At 33.3% G+C, this 21,566-nt stretch overlaps 1 protein-coding gene and 1 long non-coding RNA gene across 6 annotated transcripts in view; both read left to right on the forward strand.

Annotated features, from left to right (window-relative positions):
• The first annotated feature begins 2,189 nt into the window (after window positions 1-2,189).
• LOC119080424 lies at window positions 2,190-2,594 on the forward strand. The gene is made up of 2 exons (XR_005088327.1): window positions 2,190-2,277; window positions 2,332-2,594. It is a non-coding gene; the product is annotated as an uncharacterized LOC119080424 (long non-coding RNA).
• Window positions 2,595-6,156: 3,562 nt separating this feature from the next.
• The window catches only part of LOC119080688 (carbonic anhydrase-related protein 10), an 85,366-nt gene continuing 69,956 nt past the window's right edge, over window positions 6,157-21,566 (forward strand). The window contains exons 1-2 of one of the 5 annotated variants that reach the window (XM_037189139.1): window positions 6,157-6,329; window positions 9,773-10,178. In XM_037189139.1, the coding sequence (XP_037045034.1) occupies window positions 10,127-10,178 (52 nt within the window). In that variant the 5' untranslated portion in view covers window positions 6,157-6,329; window positions 9,773-10,126. Of the gene's footprint in view, window positions 6,330-9,050; window positions 10,179-21,566 lie in introns of those variants that run through there. The other 4 variants (XM_037189165.1, XM_037189157.1, XM_037189129.1 and 1 more) reach the window with 4 other exon arrangements.

Raw genomic sequence — 21,566 nt, forward strand, 5'->3', positions numbered from 1 at the left:
GATTTTTTATGTGGGCAAAGGGAGTTGCGGGAAATGTTACCTTGGAACAAATTCGATAAAATTCACTTTTATTTTATTTCCTTTCCGATCCAAAACATTTACTCAAATTTCATACACTAACACCAATAAAACCTTGAGACAAATCACTATTCGATAAATTTTGATTTCTTCGAAAAATCTGATCGCAGGACCCATGAAAATATGAGTGAAAATAAACTAAAGTCACAACGAATGTGAATATATATAATAAGAACAAGAAAATCATTTTATAAAAATTTAGGTTTTATAAAATAATTCAATTCAAAATTGCTGCGTCAGTTACAGTAGTACACATGTTTATACCAATTTGTACTAAACGCTCTCTCTCTCTCTCTCTGAACGTACTCAAAACATATTCGTTTAATGTAAAATAAATGTGAATCACATGCACATCAATTGTACATCTCCTGTGAATCAAATGTGAAGACAAAAAATGTTTGATAAGCGCGTATAGGATGTATACTCAATATTTAGATTTTTTTTTAGCCACATCTAAATAGTTTAAGGAACGTAGAATCAGGTTCCAATAGAATTTTAACAAAAATAATTTTCAATTTAGGTAAATGTGAGCATGCAAAATGGCCAAATTTGCCTTATATGACACATTTGCCGTTGCCCATATGTGATTCGCACATTTGGCCTTATAATAACACAACTTGTTTAATTTTATTGCACATATCGGTGCATTTGGGTCCAAAGTATTACGATGTGACAAACGTTTCCTGAAATTCGTCGCTAATTGGTCAAATGTGACGATTGAACTAAATGTGATGTACATTTACTTCACATTTGAATCACAGATGTGTGTCAAATGTGAAACAAATGCGAAACACATGCGAAACAAATGTGAAGTAAATGTGTTTGTGAGAGCGTTCCGAACCAGTATGCACAAATCTTACAAAAACATTACAGTTTAGTTTAAAAAGACCGACTTTGATCGATTTTGATTTTTTTGACGATCGAATAATGATTGCGTAGTGAAATTTTTAATGGTTTTGTAATTATTCCTTCAACGACAGAAAAGGATTATTTTTTTTTTGTAAATTTGTATGAAATGAATTTTTAAATTGAATCACGGCCAAAGTGCACATTAATTTTTTTTTCTAATTAATATTCGTTCATATATTCATGGCATAACATCACAGTTCATTGTCGTGGTAGAAATAAAAAAATGTACTGAGTTCTTCCCAATATTCGGTTGCGAAAGCCGTTTCTCATGAAATTTGAAATGAACGTTTTAAGTAAAAATAAATAATACATTCCAGTACATTTGATATTATTTTCGCTAGGCACGAATCTATCCTTATTTTAGTTAAGTTTTGTCGTTTCCCGCAACTCCCTTGGACGACCTAAAACAATCTTCATCATTTACAATATATTATCTTTTTCTATCAATTTCGTCATCTTTTAAATTCATCCAGACTATTCAAACAATAATTACTTATTTTACTATCCAAGAATTAAGCAAATAAAAGGCAATAACCTACAGAAAGTGAATTAATCAAAAATATACCAAATTTGATTAGGTTAATAAAAAATATTGATATTTGTTTAGCTTGATGTCATATTCAAGAGTCAATTTGCATTTTTCGACTCGATAAACAGTTTTCGGTGACATTCAATTTGAATATTGAATAATGTTAAAATGTGTAAATGGGAATCGGAAAATAATATGCAATAATAATAGCAATAAGTTTACGAGATAGATGAACTTTTCAGGTTCAGGTCAGCTCGAACCTAACCTTTTCCCAGATTTAAAAGGTTACATTTTTTTTTGCAACATCCTACGAGAAAGCGTTACGAGCCTCGCCAATTCCCTGGATGCGAATGCCATCAAGAGTAACGCCAAACTCGTCTTTCGACTGCACAGCTAGCTCATTTCGGCACCAGTCAATAATATTGTAATTGATTCGCTAGCTGTTAACAAATAAAAAATTATAATTCAAACCATTCCCTGCTGTTGGTAGAGTTTTCATTCGCAGAAATATATTTGTGAAAGTCATCTATATCTTTGACGTTCATTTAAATCAAATGTGTGAGGATACAGGTGTATTTAGAGTAACAAACATGTAAATCAGCCAAATTAGCACAATCATATTCTATATAAGTTTGAAATTAGCCGATATTGAGTTTAGTAACCGAATCTCGTTTGTTTCGTTGGGATTTAAAAATAAAAACGTTTGAGCAATGAGAAGGAAAATATTTTTTTTCATTTTAATTGTGGCCTTACTCTTTGAGGTGTGTTGATTCATAGTCAAATAATTGGTGTGGCTAAGTTAATTTTCGCTACAGATTTGTTGCGGTCAAAATGCTGATGCCAATGGCCAGATCAGTGCAGTTCAGAGTAATAGTAACGGTGCAGTTATTGACGCACCGCGACGACGTTATCGCTGCAGAATGGTGAGAGTACGAAGGAAGAAGAAGAAACCGTTGCCGTACGTTTCTGCTCCTACAGTTCCAATTATTTCTGACTCGAGAGATGTATCCCAATCAACGATCCCCTACTGAAGTGACTGGTAAACAAATGACAAAGACATTATTGCATTCATTGGCAAAAGATTTAAAATAAAGTGCAGTCAATTGATGTATCAAAAATCATTTTTTCTACATTCTCCGTTCACTTCATTTGTTCTTTAGCTTCGATCTACTCACCTGTTCCAATTCGACCTTGGATTAGACTTTATGGAGATGTGACGATCGTGAAAGTCGACAAAAATGTTTGAATATTTTGTAGGTTTGAAAATCATGAGTAGTATGTTAAATCTGAATTGAAGCGAATAATGGTTAACAGATTTTGTCAGTTACTGTAATAAAACGTAGAAGTACCGTCAGGTCGTCACTATAAAAGAAACAATTATTGTCATTTCCGTTCATCGAGCAGTTAATGTCAACAAAATTGCTATATAAGTTTGATTCAACTTAATTGGTTAGCTTACAAACACACTGCTTAAACTCGCGTAAGTAGTGTGATTGATGAGTGAACCAGCTGGTGCATCAGCTGAACTAAACACAGACACAAAATTCGTTTGACATTGACTGTAAATAACGAAAGTCAAAAAAGTTGCATTCGATCAGTTAAACTTTTACATAGATAAATACTTCAAATCAAAAAAATAGTGATGGATCGTCCACATATCAGAACTTGAGTGGAGGGTTTCTAACAGGCTTAAGCTGCCTTGCATTGAGAGTGGATGTATAACTCTCACGTATTACAACTACCTACCTACAATCCTAAATGAAAATCCCAATCTTTCTATTTTATCGTACCTAACACGCTCTTATTACAATAAAATGGGAAATCGAACTCACGAAGAAATTTACGTCACCGCGCTTATACTAATGCAAGAATGTTCAATACGCACTGAGTACTGAATTGAACAATATACCGATTTTGAAAAATTTCAGTACCAATACCATACAGCTGAGACTATGGAAAGTACAACGTAATCGCACAGCGAAAAACTGCAGTTCGTTAAAGATTTCTTTTTTTTTCGACTCTCGATAAAATGGGTCTGCAGAAACTTGAAAATTATATTTGTAAGACTCGACTCGACTATAACTTGCCATAAACAGCACATAAAAAAAGTAATTTGAAATGTGGCATCAAATAAATCTGTAGCTATAGAAGACTCTAGAGATACTACAGGATTTTAACTTTTAATGATGACTGAAATTATATCGGCATTATAGGGTATATCATTAAATTCAAGATTTATTGAAGAGTAGAGCGAAAAGATAAAATTGCCATAAATAGCCAATCCCTACATTACACCAAGCTAAATTTCTCGTTTCTATGTTATTCCAATTACTTTCATTTATCGTATGAATGTTTCGTTAATCTGCATACAACTCTGACTGATTTTTTTGTTCATAAATTGAGACAAGACTGAACGACTTGTCTAAAGTCGAAAGTAGGTAGACGTTTCCTATCATTTCATTTCACCTCTTTCATATCCGCTCATCGCATCACCTATATCATAGTATTTTCCGCCAAGCTAAGCATCACATTCAATGATAATGTTGCGATGATGAAGGTTGTCTGTAGGAGTAACGTCTAGCAGCAACAATGTTACAACATGAGACTTGAGAATATGTTTTTGGTTGTTAAGTTGCAGCCCCAATTTTGGCAAGAGGTGCTTTTTTTATCTGCCGAGAACATATTTACCGAGATAAACAAAAATGATTTAGAGGAAAAAGTGGGAAATTATTGTTCTAGGTAGATAAATGAATAATCGAGTTAATTACGTTTAAACCAATTTACTGACGCTTGTAATTCCATCGACTCCGTTAAATATAAACGACTAATTGTTGAAATTAATAATTAAATGAACTCTCCTTCCGTAACTGTCGTGCTAAAGGAAGTTTCTGTAATTTAGATGAAGAGTCACAGCAATTATTCGATATTAATATAAATTTAATGGCACAATGACATATTCATGAAATTGAACAGCATCCCAACAATTTTAAAATTCATAGTGTATTTTCACTGCAAAAGTGAAAAACCGCCACCGTAATAAATAATTCGGGGAGTATAAAAAAAACTGAAGAAAATAAATTCCGCACCAAAGATTTGTGTTTCTTATTTTATAAGCCTCTTATTCCCATTGAATAAGTCATGATGGGCTATCCAGCCCGTTTTACAATAATCGCCTGAAATATTTCGAAGGGTAATTATTATTTAAGAAAGCATAATATTCCTACACAGTGTGTTGATCATTAAAAACGATTTCCATTTAAATGGGTGGTTGGGCATTTTGCATTTTCATAGGAAATTCCTTTGTGGAGGGTATACAAAAAAAAAAATTGGAAGAGAAAAATGAAATAAAAACATTCTTTCGGAGGTTTTGAATAAAATTTTCTTGAAGGAAAAGATTAATATTATTTTTCTTTTCGTTGGCGGAAAAACCGGAAGGATAAAAAATATTTTTTACCACAAAGTGAGTGATGTTACGATTTATTTTCCATTTTTAATTATTGTTTAATTTAAGTGAAAAAGTACTGAAACCGCTTATCATTTATCCTGCACTGTTGAAAAGGTTATTAAGTATGAATGATGGATAATTTGGAAGAATTACCTTCATAAATGTGAAATACAATTCTAGGAAACGAGAGCATTCAGAGTATTGATAACTAATATCTTCAAAGGTCGATAGGCTGCCGATAAACAACAGACTGAACAAAATATTTACGAAACTCGAAAAAGCTATTAATGTACAGTGGTAGTCGCAAGTAAACATCCAAATCATGCAAGTGAATGTTACTATTTATTATTTTGATAAATAAAACCACGTCCGGCCAACGCCTAGATTCAAGTCTGCCCTCAACCATCACTCTCTTTACTTCCAACAGATTAAATAGCACTATCCAAATTGTAGATTTTGTCACTGAACAAACCGCAATTACGGTCTCTTTGTGTGTGCGAACGGAACTCGAGCCGTACGTATGGATTTTAAATGAAGTTTAACAGATGACGCTGAAAATGCACGGAGGAAAATCGTGGATTAGATTAAAATTATTTTCGATTACATATGAGACCGTCCAATAATCCATTCCTTTTTGAATGAGGTGTGAAGTATAGGAAAAGTGGAGATAAGAGGAATGGTGGGGTCTGAAAATCTGCAAAAAGTGAGGACGGGTTTTTTTGACGGTACCATAGGACAAAATCTGTTGTTGAATTTGAGTGTAATCGTGTTGAAAATTACTCTATTTAAAAATTTCAATTTTTAGACTTTTAACTTAATTTTCGTGTGCGAACAACCAACCACCATAATTCAAGTTATGCCAAGCCTTAAGCCGAAAACACACGCACAATTTTGGTTTGAGATCGACAATTATGCTACGTTTTCCATTGTTTTCCAATCGAATGGAAAATGGAGAAAGTATGATTTCCGATCTCAGCAACTCAAAACTGCTTGTGTGTTTCCTGTGCTTGTGACCCAAAAACGTGGAAAACCATAAATATTCAGTACAACATGCAGTCATATTGTAGTAAGAACCAAAATACGTCAGACTACACTGTGCTAACTGGAAACATGTTATCATACCAGATGCCCCCTTATCGTGACCTGAACAATGTGCAAGCAAAATTATATTATTTACAGCCACATACTTAATCATTTGTTTCTGTGCACTTACAGAGTGCGAATTGATTTATCGTGTTCCAATAAAGTAGATGTTTAAACAAATTTGTGCTAAAACTGATCGATCTGATCAATTAACGAAAGTGACGAGAGAATAAAATTTATTAGCTTGTGGAAACCTTTGTAAACGAAACATAGCCACAATATTACGTTAGTCATTTCCTACCATTAGCCTTCGAAACGAAACATAACTGATCTAAAGTATTAAAATAGTGAAGTTCGGTAGATAATATGTTTTGTCGATAGAATATAGGGGACGTCAGTGAAATTAAGACATGAATTTGCTTCATCTGTTTGTCAGCTGGATTACTCATACAAACGTAACTCCTTATATGGTTTCATTCAGATTTACCACTACCACACGAGTGTGTGTAACTATTTTGTATTAGCACGCATAAGTAGTTTTGCTTGTGAAAAACTGCAAATTCATGTCGAACTTTCGCTCCCGTTCCCGTATGGATAATAAATATTTTTTTCATTTTGTATGCTTGTTAGATGCCCAGTATTTCCTTTATTTGAATTAAAACTAGATTCGTTACGAGAGTAGAGTTCGCGGTAGAGCACAATATTATAGCAAAACATCTCTATTATTCAGCAAGTAGATGCCTTTGGAGCAAATGTTTTTTTTACAAGTTTTTTTTGTTGCGTATATCCTCTTACTGTCACTTTTCACTAACGACGCTATAAGTGCAGACTTCAGAGAAAATTAGATTAGTAACTTTGAAATTCCGGTATCAACTCTAATTTACACCTGCATTTCGTCGATTTTCGAATGGAATTCATTTTTGTCGTTGCACACTATTCAAAAGAAGTCGGTTTTCCATTGAGTGGTTTTACTTCTACCTTCCGAACAATTCCATTTATAAGCAGTTCCTCCGCTATTTCAATAGTATGGGACCTAACATTGAGCATATGTACTCTTAGTTATTTAAAAAAAAAAAAATCTTTAAATTTTCTTTATTGCATTGAAGCACGAAAATGTGCAGTTAAAAAAAAGAGAAGTAGGAGAAAACCAACAATTCAGAGAATTTTATTTTCGTTTATCATCAGCGCCGTATACAACAATTCACTTAACATTTCCCACATGCACCATAAATAAATTCATGTCTCGAATTCGAATAGAATGTCTATTACTTTTGGTATAGTAGTCGTTAACTTTGAAGAATTTATTTATACTAAATAATGTCTGGGCAAATTTGTTGCAGTAATTTCGTTTTCATAATGTATGTGATAGAGTTTCGAGCAAAAATATCTATTATTTAATTGTGTTGTCTGTGGTCTGCATTTTCTTAGCCATAAGGCCAAACTTATCAACTGTTATTGTCGAAATTGTATTGCACAACATGTCACAACACTAATGTTTCATTCACATGATTTGTATGTTGTATGCCTATATGTCTGAAACAGGATCCATCCACAAAGCCTGTACACCAAGAGAAAGGGAATTTAATAAGAGAAAAAAAATCTGTTCTTTGATCTGTGATCTTGAATCTCCTGAAATATTGATTGTATTTTAGACAAATTTTAGTGAAACTTGGTGAAACGATATATATAGAAATTCGCTAAATTTCACTAAAAAATTTTCAATTTTGGTAAGCTGAGCTTATCTTCGATCGAAATATATCATCTGAATCTTCACAAAAATAAAATTGGTGAAACTTGGTGAAAATAGGTGTTGGGTTCTCGTCAAACCAGAGATTCGAGCTGATATAAAGATTACCTGCAAATGTTGAACCTAACCTCCTACCGCTCATCACCATTAATTATGATGTGTGACTTAAATCGGAATTCCTTTTGAGGAGAGGGAGAGTTGATGCAGTTATCAAAAAAATACTTCGAATCCTGCCATTACTACGCGATATTTTTATGAAGCCTATTTAAGGACGACCCATTTTGTAGAAATAAAATTTCAAAAATTCAGAAATATTTTCCGTGAATATGGCTGGAACATTCTTTCGATATTTTAAACATAAATTAAATAGAAAAAGAATGTCTGTTTTAACCCCCATATCTTCTCGACAGTCTACTTATATTATCTGCTGCCACTGTAATTTTGGTAAGAAGAATGTGATTTTTCAACCAAGCACATCTAGAAATTCAAATACGACGATTTCATTCGAAGCTTTTTGTGTACACATAACTAATGCCTAACTGGATAACATCTTCAACGGAGCTAGCTCAATTTTTAAAAGAATCCCCCTTCGTAACTTTACAGTTAAATAGAAATTAAAAGACCAAGTATGACAATCCAATTTTGATCTTCTCGTCAATTTTGGACTGTCGATGATAAATGAATAAAAATTCATGAGAATCATTCTAACTTGGATGATTACTCATTTGAGTTGTAGATGCTGCATTTATTATGTGTATAAATAATATGTGTATGTTGTGAACAAGGGACCCATGTCCCATGGTTGATGCATTCGGTATGTGAACAGTGAATTCACCTCATTTCCGAAAAAAAAGCAGTATCGCTGATTATTAGATTAACCCATCGTCAAATTCTATTCGATCGATCAGGTGGAAAATCAACCGTGGAAACCGTGGCTCCGAATGCATGAGACCCAAATTTAATATTTTTCTTAAAAAAAATTAAATTTAGGATTTTGCAGATGCTCATATCTCATATCGAATTGGATCAATTTTGTTCAATGTAATTTCTGTAATCCGAGCTTCCCATAAAGTAATAACAACAATAACAATACCTTGAATGAGAGGTGGTATAAATATATTTTTCTCCTGATTTATTCGAAGAACATTATACGCAAGTCATCACCTCGTTTCTTTTCGTATTTTCATTCACGTTCAGGCCAATTTTTCCAAAATCTTACTCATCAAGCCTATATAGTGTATACAGAATGGGATAAAAAAAAAGATTCCGTTAACATACAATTTCAGTTGGAAGGGATGTGTATGGGTGATAGACGTCCTTTCTCGACGCTGATTAGATTTCTTTCTTTTTAGGTTTTTCGGCGGTTTTTGTACAACAAAAAAATAGGAAAATATTATTGCTAAAAAAGACGATATTGTTAACCACAAATTTTTGTTATACCGTTAACGCAGCACCGAAAATATTATAAAACATTTGAAAAGCTCCACTTGGCGTCATTGCGCAAGTTTGGCATTTCAGAAGAAAGCATTTCGTTGGAGAAAGCTGTACACTGTTTAGATAATATTTAGGGTTAGGTTTATATAGAACATGTGTAGATGATGACTGTGTGTACATATGATTCACACAACGAGGGTTGAACCATTTGTAAAAATTGTTTAAAGTCAGTAAGCTGTAAACGACGACCGGTATCGGACGCATTTTTGTTATGTTTCGGTTCTTCGATTGAGACACGAAAAATATTTTTAATTTTTCAAATATACAAAATTTTACCGACGAACGCGAATCATTTTTTTTTTTGCTAACTGTGTTCGCTAACAAATATATAAGAGAGAAAAAAGAAGGGACATTGGATTGGTGTTTATGATTGCGGTAAAGTTTTTACCATGATAACAGGGTTCATTTCAATTAATTAAACTTTTTCCATACTTCTTCTTTCACAATTTAATTTTAAATAATTTTATTTTTGTTGTTTACACTAAAGTTTCTACGAGTAAACCGAAATAAATAAAATTCCATGAAAAATACTTAACATGTGATTGGTGCACGACTAGATGGGACATTTATTTTGTTCACATTTTTGAAATTTCCGTTAGAAGAAGAAGAAGAAGAAAAAAGAAGCGAAATAAAATTTGTAAAATGTGCTAATGAATTTTTATGAAGGAAATGAAAGTGAAATGTGATATACAAAATTTTAAATGCAAATAAATTTGTAAAAAGAAAGCAAAAAAAAAAGAGTGGAAAAGAAAATGTGTGTTGAGTGTGTTTCATCGACAACACAACTTTATCGTCATTGCGGTTGATTTATTATAGGAGCACGCTCTGGAGGCAACAAAAAATGCAGCCATACTTGGCTCTCAACATATTAATTTTGTTGATTTATGCAAAAGGTTTGTGTGGTTTTAACTGTTTATTGTTTATTTATGCATAATTCATTAGGATCTCTCTTCTCCTATCTTCTACAATTTTTTTTTTTCGTATCACGGCTTCTTCCGTTGAATTTTACTTTATTATTTTATAGGAAGATGAGGTTGAAAATGAGAAAAAAAAAAATTGTTGTCGGTTGGAAAAGGTGGATGGTTTATGAAAATGAGTAATGAATATTAAGAAAGAGTTTTATGGATAGCTTTGTAGATCTAGCATTAAAACGGTGAAACGAGTTTAATTAGTATTCCTTCAGAGTTTTTCAAAACCAATTAAAATTGTTTTTCGAAAAGTAGGAATCTACATGAAAAGATGAGTCGTGTTTTTAATTTAGTTCATTAATATCAAAAAGGAACTTAAAAAAGTTTAGTTTTTCATTTTTTTTTGTTTGTATGTTTTGAGGTGTATATAAGTGAACAGACTGAATGTGTTTTATGTTGAGAACGGAAGAAGTTCTAGGCATTTACACTAGCGATGGGTAAGTGGCGGTTATAATGTGCTGTTTGAAAAGTTAGATTAGTTCTGGCACATAAATACTTTTATTTTTAACTGTTGGATTTTAATTTTAAAGTAAATCATTGACGTCTTTAATAAGAAAAGTTTTGATAATAAAACATTTTATTACGCTTTCTGTTTTCTTCGTTCACTGTGCAATAAAGAGAACTTTGAGTTATTTTAGAAGAAATGCGAGTTACGATTCAAGTGGTTAAATTGAAAAGATCAAGACAAGTCGTTTTTTTGTCCTTGTCACAAAGTTTGTAACAAAAACTAGTCAGATGAAATGCGGACACGGACGAAATATTCAGATTTCTGGAAAATTTTGACAAAATCGAGCGATTGTTTTTTTCTACAATTTGACTGTAGAAAAATGGGTTCATAGTTTGAGGGTCAATTGTGTCATATTTATTCTGTGATTATCCTACCTACCCATTTTGACAAAGAAAAAGTTGTCTCTTAGCCTGGATTTCGACTCTAAAATCTCAATTTATTTTTTCGCCTAGATATTTAGGTCAAAATCATTATGTTAAGTCCTACAAACGGTATTGTGTATTCAGCCATCCGTTACCCATGGTCAAAATGGCAAGAATTTCCATGTAAAAGTTATAATTTGGAAATTTCACTCGTCATTTGGGTTCAATCTCTTTGCTTCAGTAATTGTCAGCAATTTGGGTGAGACTTACACTTGTGCAGTAACAAATCAGGGACTGATAAGCAGACAGATTTTCGGATTACAAAACGTTTTTGTATCAATCGAAATAACATTTTTTAAGAATAAATTCACTAGAAGTAGCTTTCCATTCCATGTTTCGTCACTTGGTCAACCAATATTTATATGTTGTACAATCAGACAAAGTTACAACCAACACATGTCATTTTGTCATTTTATTTATATTTGTTGGCTAGCAACGCACTTCAAGCAAAAGTGCTATTAATGACAGCTGCCAAGTAGAGTACTATTGTGTATGAAATTTTATCCCCACTCTTTTTATAGTGTAAAATTTTGCATGGAGCACTGTCAAGTTTCAGTACCCTATTTAGAGTACCACTTTTGCTGGAAGTGCGTTGTGGCTAGTCATTTTGCTAATTAAACAAAGAAACAACTAGTAAAACTAGGATCTTTTAAAAAATTTATCGGATTTTCGCCCTTCCTATACCTAAAGTTGAATCTGTTTGGAAAACTAGTCCACATGCACAATATACATAGTTTTGAATTCGTAAAAGTAATGGTCGATGCTGTTCTTATAAATACAAATATTTTAATAAACTTACGAAAATGTCAACGGATTTAGAACTCGTAAGTAAGGCAGTAAGTGTGATACCAATGGCGAAGTCGTACTAACAATAGTGTCTTCTGCACCAAATTTAGAAATTTTGATTTTTTACAGCACTAGTACAAATTTTCCTTATAACGAGCGGAGCGAGTGTGCTGAAAAAATAATATTTCAAAACGTGTCTGCTTTCTGCAAACCAAGTTTCGTAATTGACAAAAAAGCAAATAAAAATTCCTCTGATTGACTGTAATGACAATTTGATTGTATGTTTTGTTCGAATAGTTAATGCGTTCGTGGTATGGGATTCAAATGCTGGGAAGATTGAAGATTTTTTATTTATAGGAATATTTCGAATTATAAATGCTGTTCAAGTAAACTAATGAAAACAGAGCGGAAATAAAAATGCAGTGCGGAAAAATCTTACATTTTCTTACTCATATGAGTTACAAAAAATGTCCTATTGTGACACGCCGTTGCAGAAAGTAAATGAAGTAACTGGGAAGTTTAGAGCAAAATAAATGATTAAACAGATTTTCCATTTTTCTACCATTTTTTCTGTATCAGAAATTGTGACATCACAGTACAGTAGGGTTGGTCGATTTTTCTGGCAATATTTTATATCAAGTTTGATTGTTTTTTAAATACAATAAATCGAGAAATGGCTCACCCCTTCATCGATGGGCTGTATATTTAGGAAAAATTATCCTTGGAAAATTTTTAATAAAACTACCTCCTTACCTCGCCGCAAAGTAATTAAACATCTTTTGAGACATGGGACGAAGAAACTTTATTGCGGAGAGGTAAGGAGGCTTTTTTGTAGAAAATGTTCCAAGAACGACTTTTTCCCAAAAAAGCAGCCCTTCGTTTCAGAAGTGAGCCGTTTCTCGATTAACTATGTTTAAATAGCAATCAGTCCTAGTCTAAAATATTTCCAAAAAATCGACCTCCCCTACAGTACAGTTTAGTCCCTTCTAATATAATGTTTACGTTCACTGGTTGTGAAGAGTGAAAAAATGTTAATGTTCAAATTAATGCCACCAAAACGAGATCTCCAAAAAAATTAAAATTTATCCTGCGATTGTAAAACCCAAGAACGGCTATAGAAACTCCTTGTTCTTAGAAAGATCATTTACTTTTAAATAAAACAGAGTTCAGAATTGAACAGATACAAATTTCCGAAAGACTTATTCGTATTATTTGTATTAAGCGATTGCATTATGCAGCATTCAGAAAAGGTGCTAACTAAAATGCACTTTATCCAAAGCTCTAGTTCAAAAGTAAAATAAAAATAAATTGCGAAAAAATAACACAGAATAATTAACGTAGAATACAGCGATTAATTTCCTGACTCCAAATTGTATACCATTGTCTGAACGTAGCAAATGTTCAAGCGATCCAATAGCCACACTCTGCTTTGAGTGCTACAAAACGTACTCAGTATATATATTTACAATGTACCTGCATTATAAATAAAACGTTTTTTTTTCGTATCAGAACAGAATGCGGCGATAACTCAATAGATGTGATTAAAAAGAGCTGTCAACCCCCCCAATAAATGCACTCGTGATGCTAAATCAAAATGGAATATGCTGACTTATATAATACTGTGTTTACAATGTTTCGTATTTAATTAAATAAAAGCAAAAAAAGGAAAAAAATAGGAGAAAAACATGCAAAAAATTTCAAGTTAATTTTATCATGTTGTTTGATCCTCTTCAATAGAATAAAGCTTTGCAATGTGTGTCGTACTCAATCGCATATATCCATTTGCAATTAAAAAAAAATCGACCAGATTCTTAATCGGACTTGTTGTTTAGATTTTGATGTTTAGCGAATTAGAAAATATTCAAACGACTAATGGTGGGTGATACTCGATTGATTATTGTTGATATCTCTACACCGTATCACTTCAAATAAAACAATAATTCGATTTTAACTGAATAACCAACCATCTCAACTTACTCCATTTAATGTATAACGTTTCTTTTCCGTAAAAGTAAGATAAAAATGTTTATTGTAAACAAGTTGTCTATTTGAATTAGCGTGAAGAGGAAGTTGCACGTAAAAAGGGGAATACGAGCACAAGGACATGAATAAAATGGTTGAAAAATATACAGTATACGAGTGGTAAATGTCATTCAAACGTTTTCACAAGTGGGTAAGAGTATGACATTTTATTGGAACTGTCAAAGAAAGTACCAACTCATGGACTGGACGGACATCCAGTAGTATTTTACGATTTTTTTGTAAAAATGTACAAGCAAGGCATCCGACTACTGTTTCGATCTTATGAAAAATTAAATACATCTTTCGATGTTTTGCATCAATATGCAGTTCAAAAATATCAATTCATATCCCGCCAGGTCGACAGTGGTACTTATTCAAATATTCCAACTCTTTAGGCAAACGAACAAGTCTAGCGAATCATAGCTGTATTGCAATTTCAACTCATCATCAAACTTGCTGACTCGTGGTGGTAAAACCATAAAGCGAACAAAGCACATATATGTTAGGGTAGTTCAAAAAGCATTTTGCTCGACGTTTTTTGGTTAGTCACTTACTAGAGTCCAAAGTATGCAATAATAGTTATTTATCTACCAAGGTAGGTATGAAGGTATTTTTTCGCACTAGATGTCGAAGGCGAAGCCGAGGTCGACAAGACGTCGTGTGCGAAAAAATACCGGCATACCTACCGTGGTAGATACAACGTTTTTCGCAATTTCGGGCCATAATCACCTTTCCAATGCAAAATATTACCAAAATTTCTACCAAATATTCACATGCAAACATGAATTCATTTGAACGATCAAGCAACCTGTTCTATGTACACATTGTAATGAGATGTATAGAGACGCGCTAAATAAAATCAAGTAGTCAATGCTTAGTATGTACGCTTCAACAATACGTTCTGTATAATTGTGTGACTCTTTAGCCGAATGGCTATGGTCGTTGCTTGGTGTTTGGAAGAATTTTGGTGTTAGATGTTCAAATTCTGGTCTGTGCAAAGTTTTTATTTATAAAATTTAGTCTTTCTTAAAGGTACTAAGCTATGTAGCGTGCGAAAAAAATGTGAAAAAGCCCAAGTGCGAAAAAAATAATCAAAAACGCACTGTGAAATAAATACCTTCGAAACGACATTAAATGGATGCATGGAAAGGTGATGATTATGGACCGGAATTGCGAAAACATCAAAAACACCCTTGTCGACATCAGACTCTCAGTGTGTCAGTGCCACAAAAAACTTAAGTCCTTCTCCGATTTTTTCCGGCAAAAAATTGTAAGAAAAATTTTTTATTTTCAAAAATTGGAGGTATATTGTCCAAATCTGTTAAGTGTGACTACGCCTTGGGTGTCAGTTTCGCCCAAAATACATTAAAATTGAGTCAAGACCTTTCAGACAATACCACACTGACCATACTGACTACCGCTGGAGGGTCGTAATGTATCCATTTTTACACTGAACTTGCATCTCAATCGATCCAGGACTGTTGAGATGTAACAGTTATATCAAAAGTTTCCTTTTTTCCATTGAAGTAGGACGTGAGGAATGTTCACCTGAAGAAAACACAATTTTAGACTTATCAGAATTTTAAAAGCCATCGATGTTACAGCCAATAAAGTGATTCCCAGTGTATAATACTTTGGCGCAAAATTTGAATTCGCTGAGACATTTTCAAATTTTCCGCCAAAATATCATAGCCTGAAAACGATTTGCCTGAAAACATTATATGACTTTTAAAACTCGAAAATTTCTTAAAATATGTTCAGAGTCAAAAAGAACCCACAGTAGTCCAATTTATTTTCCTTACGTCCTTTCCTATCACGTATATTAATTGATTAAATTAAGTGTAAGTTAGCAGTTCCTCTGCTCCGCCCAAGGCCTCAAATTTTACAAAGACTATCGACTCTTCATCTTCTTTTCATTTATTCGCTTATCTACCCGTCACCAACACATATCTTGTTACTTGTCTGCAACTTATCATTACATTAATTTATCTTCAGAAAAATGTGTTCGTACAAAGAAATCCGTGATATTCCTTGAAAAATCGTTGGAATAAGGAAAGGAAATTCGCAAAAAGTAAATTGTTACATTGTTGAAAGAAAAGTTAGACATGGGAAACTTAAGTTTACTTTTAGTTACTCTGACCTCTCGTTGTTGACGCAAATTAATAAAAAAAATTATTTCAGCTCTTGGCTTTGTAACACTTTCAAGAAGAGAGAAGAAAAAACTCGTACTTCCTTTCAATGTTCTCCATTCACTTTTGTTTACACGTTACATAGTTATGATTAACTCAATTCACACAAAGAAGCTGTTGAGTTAAGTTCTTCATTCAATTAAACTCGCTCATAGTTGGAAAATTATAAATGGAGAAACTTGTGCTTTTCTCTGACTTTTCCGCCTTTCACCCATTGACTATGTAATTATAAATTCATATTACACTTTAGTGAATATCTGATTCGACTTCACGAAATTTTTGATTTAGGACCAGATTTTTATATCCGTATTGTTAGACAGGGTACCGTCATACATCCAGGTTTTCTATGTAGATTGTAGAATTGTTGCTATAGTTAGAAAATATATCTGTGCGGAAAGCTGTTTGCTTTGGCACAACTGTGTAAATTGTAATAGACTTCAAGTTGCCATCGTATTCGAAAAATGATTGCACAGATGTTATACCTGACTCAATGTCATGACTAAAAAAAATTCCACTGGTTCACAATAATTAATTTGCATCATCGCTTCCTTATAAGCGCAACCATCTTTGCTGTTTTCTTTTAGTCCACGTCACGAATCTAAGCCCTAGTATTCTCGAGAAAAATTTACACAGAAAATCGGAAACTGTCAACTGATGAAGCTGAAACCAATTTACGTAAAATAACGGTGGATGTAAGCACAATACCGCAAGCACGGTGAAGTAAACCTACATCATAATTATATAATGATGCCAATGGGTAGTTAATAAGAGTGGTGCATAATGAGAAACGTTTATTCCAGCATGGAAAATCGTGTAGGTTGTTGCTGCTTATAATAATTTACACGGAAGTCATAGAAATTTGTAGTAATTTACAAAAATTGGTTCCCTAAAAATAGACATCGGCAGCGTATCGTTCAGCATGCCTCCCACTTGTCAAAGCAAACATTTGTGTAAATTTATATTGAATTGCTCTTCTTCGCAACTCGAAATGTGTACGTACTCCAATTAAGTTTGAAGAAAATGCGGACGTGTCAGTCTGATTCGTGGAATACAAATCAGTGTTACTTTTTGGGTGGTGTAGCTACGCGTGCCTTATGCAGGTGTATAATCATCTGCTATAATGAACGTACTATTTAATCTTGAATGCATGTTAAGATACGCCTTTGGATAATTTGAACTGTTTTGATCGGTTCAAGGTGAATACAGAGTATGTCAGGGGGTTAGGGTAGTCTCGTACACCACAATAATTCATGGTGTGCGAGACTCACCTCTAAGTGTTGAATCTCGCACAATCATGACTTTTCGTTACATGTCGTACAGGGCGCATACTATGATTCGCGTGTGCGAGATTTCAAGAAAATTCATGAAGAAAAATCGCAAAATGTTTTGCATTTTCTTCTATTTCCAGAAACTAAGAAAATTCAAGAAACCTTATGAAATTCAACGAATTTTAGGAAAATAACTTGTCAGATTTTCCAGATTGCGAATTTTCTTGATATTTTCAATTTCGAGAAATTTCAAGAAATTTGGAGTAGTTTCCAGAAAATTCAAGAAAATATTTTCTTCAAAGTAATCCCTGAAGTAAACTGTCCGTGTTTACACCCACTATATACACCTGCAACGTAGAATATACGGGCGGGAGTTATAATAGGGCTATTCCCTTCACTTTATTTATACTGAATATACGAGAGTATATCCAGCATATCGAGTATATTTGAATATATCTCTTATATCGAGTATAATCGTATTAGCTTGACAACTGCCACCTGGAAGTAAATGATATTTTTTACGCGACGGATTTTGATCAAACAAAATGCCTGCGTGTAGCTCGAGATCTCAGGAGCAAGGTAGTTAGTTTTTTAATCAGACCAATATCTGCTGAGCGATAAGACTTTGGAAATACGTGGTTTTCAATGTGTAAAAAAGATTTTTTCCAAAGTCTTATCGCTCAGCAGATATTGGTCTGATTAAAAAACTAATTACCTTGCCGGACTCCTAGTTTAATCAAATATACTTGATATGTTAGATATACGCTCGTATATCCAGTATAAATAAAATGTAGGGAATAGCCCTAATGCAATCAGATTTAGCCCGTGTACATTTTACGGTTAAACGAATCCTTATCGAGAGTATAGACAATCGTAGTTAGAAGAAGTACATAATGTTGACCTAAATAAAATTAGCGCTGACCGTCAATCCCTGCATGCTATATTTTGCTATAGTTTGAAATTTCGTTTTAAAGTTGTTCAGTCCAAATCGCCCCAAATGTATGCACTATGCACTATGATTAACAGTCTAACACTTACACCAAAACTTCTTTTTCCATATTATAAGCTGTATAGCTGAACACAGAGCAGATAAAAGCGAAAAGTGTGTTCAATATGATTATTACCTAAACACTTCAAACTGAAGTTGTTCAAGCACCCCAAAAAAAAAGAGAGCGAGAGAGAACATAAACTTTAATTCCAAATCTGAAAGTGGGTATATATCTCATAGTTTATTTTTATTGTTGTTCCACAAAAAATACTAATCTACTTTCGACAGTTCAATTTTATAAACCACAAAACTGCAGTATCTTACTAACCTCATCTTTGGTAAATCTTGTGTATTGGAACGGAGAACACACAGCAAAAAAAAAGACACTAAACTTACACCTAACTTCTTGATCGGATTTGAAGTTCAGTTTAAAGTTAAGAATAAATATATCTTCGGCATCCGTATTGCAAACAACAAACTAAAATCGTTGCATCGAACACAAAATCGATGAAAAAGTTCCCCACACAGGATATCTTATAATATCATTTCAGAGTATAAGTATATATTGTCGGTGTTATTCTCAATGTTATGGCTGGAACTTTATACGTCCAACACGTACATACATATATGTACACTGTAATACATACGCTGCATTTTAGTAAATGCAAAAAAAAACAATTTAACATTATATACAATATTATTAGAGCACCCGTGAACGCTTCAATATACATCTAAATTTTACGAACGTCGTATTTTTCCGTTTAAAGTACTTTTAATTATATTAACGTAGACTACCCCCATTGCGCGCATTTTTTCAATAAATTATTTTATTTTCCATTATCATGTCTTAGTCTTGGGATGTAGAAGCAAAAAGGAAGAAAAAGGGGGAAAAAAATTGAACTCATTCAAAGGTAAAGCACGTGAGGGGCCGTTCATAAATTACGTAACGCTAGAGGGGGGAGGGGGGGGGGGGTATGAGGCAAGCGTTACGGTTCTAACAAAATTGGGTCAAACTTGACCCTTTTAGCGTTACAGACCCGGGGGGGGGGGGTCTGAAAAATGTTGACTTTTGCGTTACGTAATTTATGAACGGCCCCTGACCATAAATTTTCATTGTAAGATCGCAAAGCTCAGTTAAGCTGGACCCACTTTACTTATGCTATTTGCTACATGTAAAGGATAATTGCACTAATTGATGTTGGTAAGGCTGTGTATAATATACAGTAAGAGCACAGTAAGATCTATGTGTTGTGTACCTATATGTCTCGACCGGGATTGCTTTAAATATAAGAATGTAGTCGGTGTAATTATTTTTCTTTAAAATACGGTAGCTAACAGCAAACTGGTGTTGTTGATGAAATCGTTTCTTTCTTCGTGGACTTATTTGTTTTGTTTTTTTTTTTTTGTTTGAAGGTCGGTTCAATTATAACTTTTTTACAAAGTAAAATGTAAGGAAAATATTCATTGATGTCGAATTTTGAGTTCTTTACCATGTTTTGTCCCGTACGAAGTAAGGGAGTGAAGGTTCGCTGAACCCAAAATGTCATATATGAGACTTTTAGCCTGATGAATACCTAGTTCAGATTTAACTTTTTATATACGCCAAGCTTATCAGCAGCTTTACTATCGCATCTATAACTTCATTTGATCAAAGTATTTTCAAGATTTAAAATGTTTTACTTCATAGAAGATGAATATGTGTTTTGCTATATAAAACCACATTAGGCAGAGCTTGTCATTAATTCCTGAAAGTCATGATAATGGTCTAGAAAATTCACTATACAAATACATATAGAGTCAATGTCATTGGCTTATGCGTTGAGGAAACGTTTCACACTAGATAATGTTCGTACGGGGCTATCGGAATAATCAGCTACCTGTTTTTATTAACATTTTTTTCGTTTGTTTTTTTCTACTTCTAAATTTTCCGCTTCTTTTTTTTATTGTTGTTTAAAGGGTGGCGAGAGGTTTTGTACATAATTAAAGTGAAGCATTTGAAAATAGCAATGAAAATGGCTCGCCGTCAAAAAAAAGAGCTCGTAGAAAACGTTTATTTAAAAATGATTAATGCCATAAGAATGTTGGCTACCGACAATATTAAGCAGAGATTCATTGAGACTGTTTTATTAGATGCGATGTTGACTTTATTTATAAGGTAGGGTAAATGAAGCCATCCCAATGATGTGAAATGTTACGCTTCACAATTTGATCATTTCTGTATTAAAACGTTGGATTATTTTATACTCTTTATTCCCAACTTCAACTTTGTTTTTCGACAATATTATTTTGTAAAATCGGCCGACTTCACACTTTCAACTCAGAAACCTTGTACGAAATTACTTCTCACAAAAATCACATATGTTTCCGCCATGATTCCTTCTGATCAAAAGAAACAGATTTACTGCCATCAAGCGATAATCCGAGATTTTTACTGAGTTTCATAAAAGAGTATCATCGTTTGCTTTTGAATATTTTTTTCTATGACTTGCGGATGAAGACTAAGTCCATATGAATAGCGTCACGAGCATGCACAGTATGAGAGTACGTCAAAAATGTCAAGGTTCTGAAAGATCAGATAACGACATATCGCGACACCCACGATGTCAATGATCCATAACATTTTTTTATGTAAACTGGGTGGAACTATTTTAACCATGTCGTGATTATTGTGAAGGCCTGCTTTGTATCGGACTTTCTGACTGACTTACTAACTACACTGTGAATCGAACCCTGGAATCTTAAACGAGACTCAGTGACAAAAATCTGCAAATAGTTGGTGATAGGAAATTAAAATTGATTCACTTTTTGAAACATACCAAAGGAAAAAGATACGTACAAGCCTGACTCGAACATTGTACATTTAAATATATCACCACACCTGGAATTTTTTTTCCCTGGTCGTTATATTGTCAAAATATAATAAAGTTATTCCAGTAAAAATTGTTGGATTTTTTCGCACAGAAAGCGTACATTTATCGCCCGAGGCTAGTACCGGATTGTGCACATTCCATACAGTAATTGCTGTTAGTACTAAAGGTTACATGCCGTAATTATGTAGAACGATAAAAGCAATGCGATAATATTATTATCATATTTCGTAACAAGCGATGGATCCCATTCAGAAATACAA

This window comes from Bradysia coprophila, chromosome X (genome assembly GCF_014529535.1).
Source record: "Bradysia coprophila strain Holo2 chromosome X, BU_Bcop_v1, whole genome shotgun sequence".
NCBI lineage: Eukaryota > Metazoa > Arthropoda > Insecta > Diptera > Sciaridae > Bradysia > Bradysia coprophila.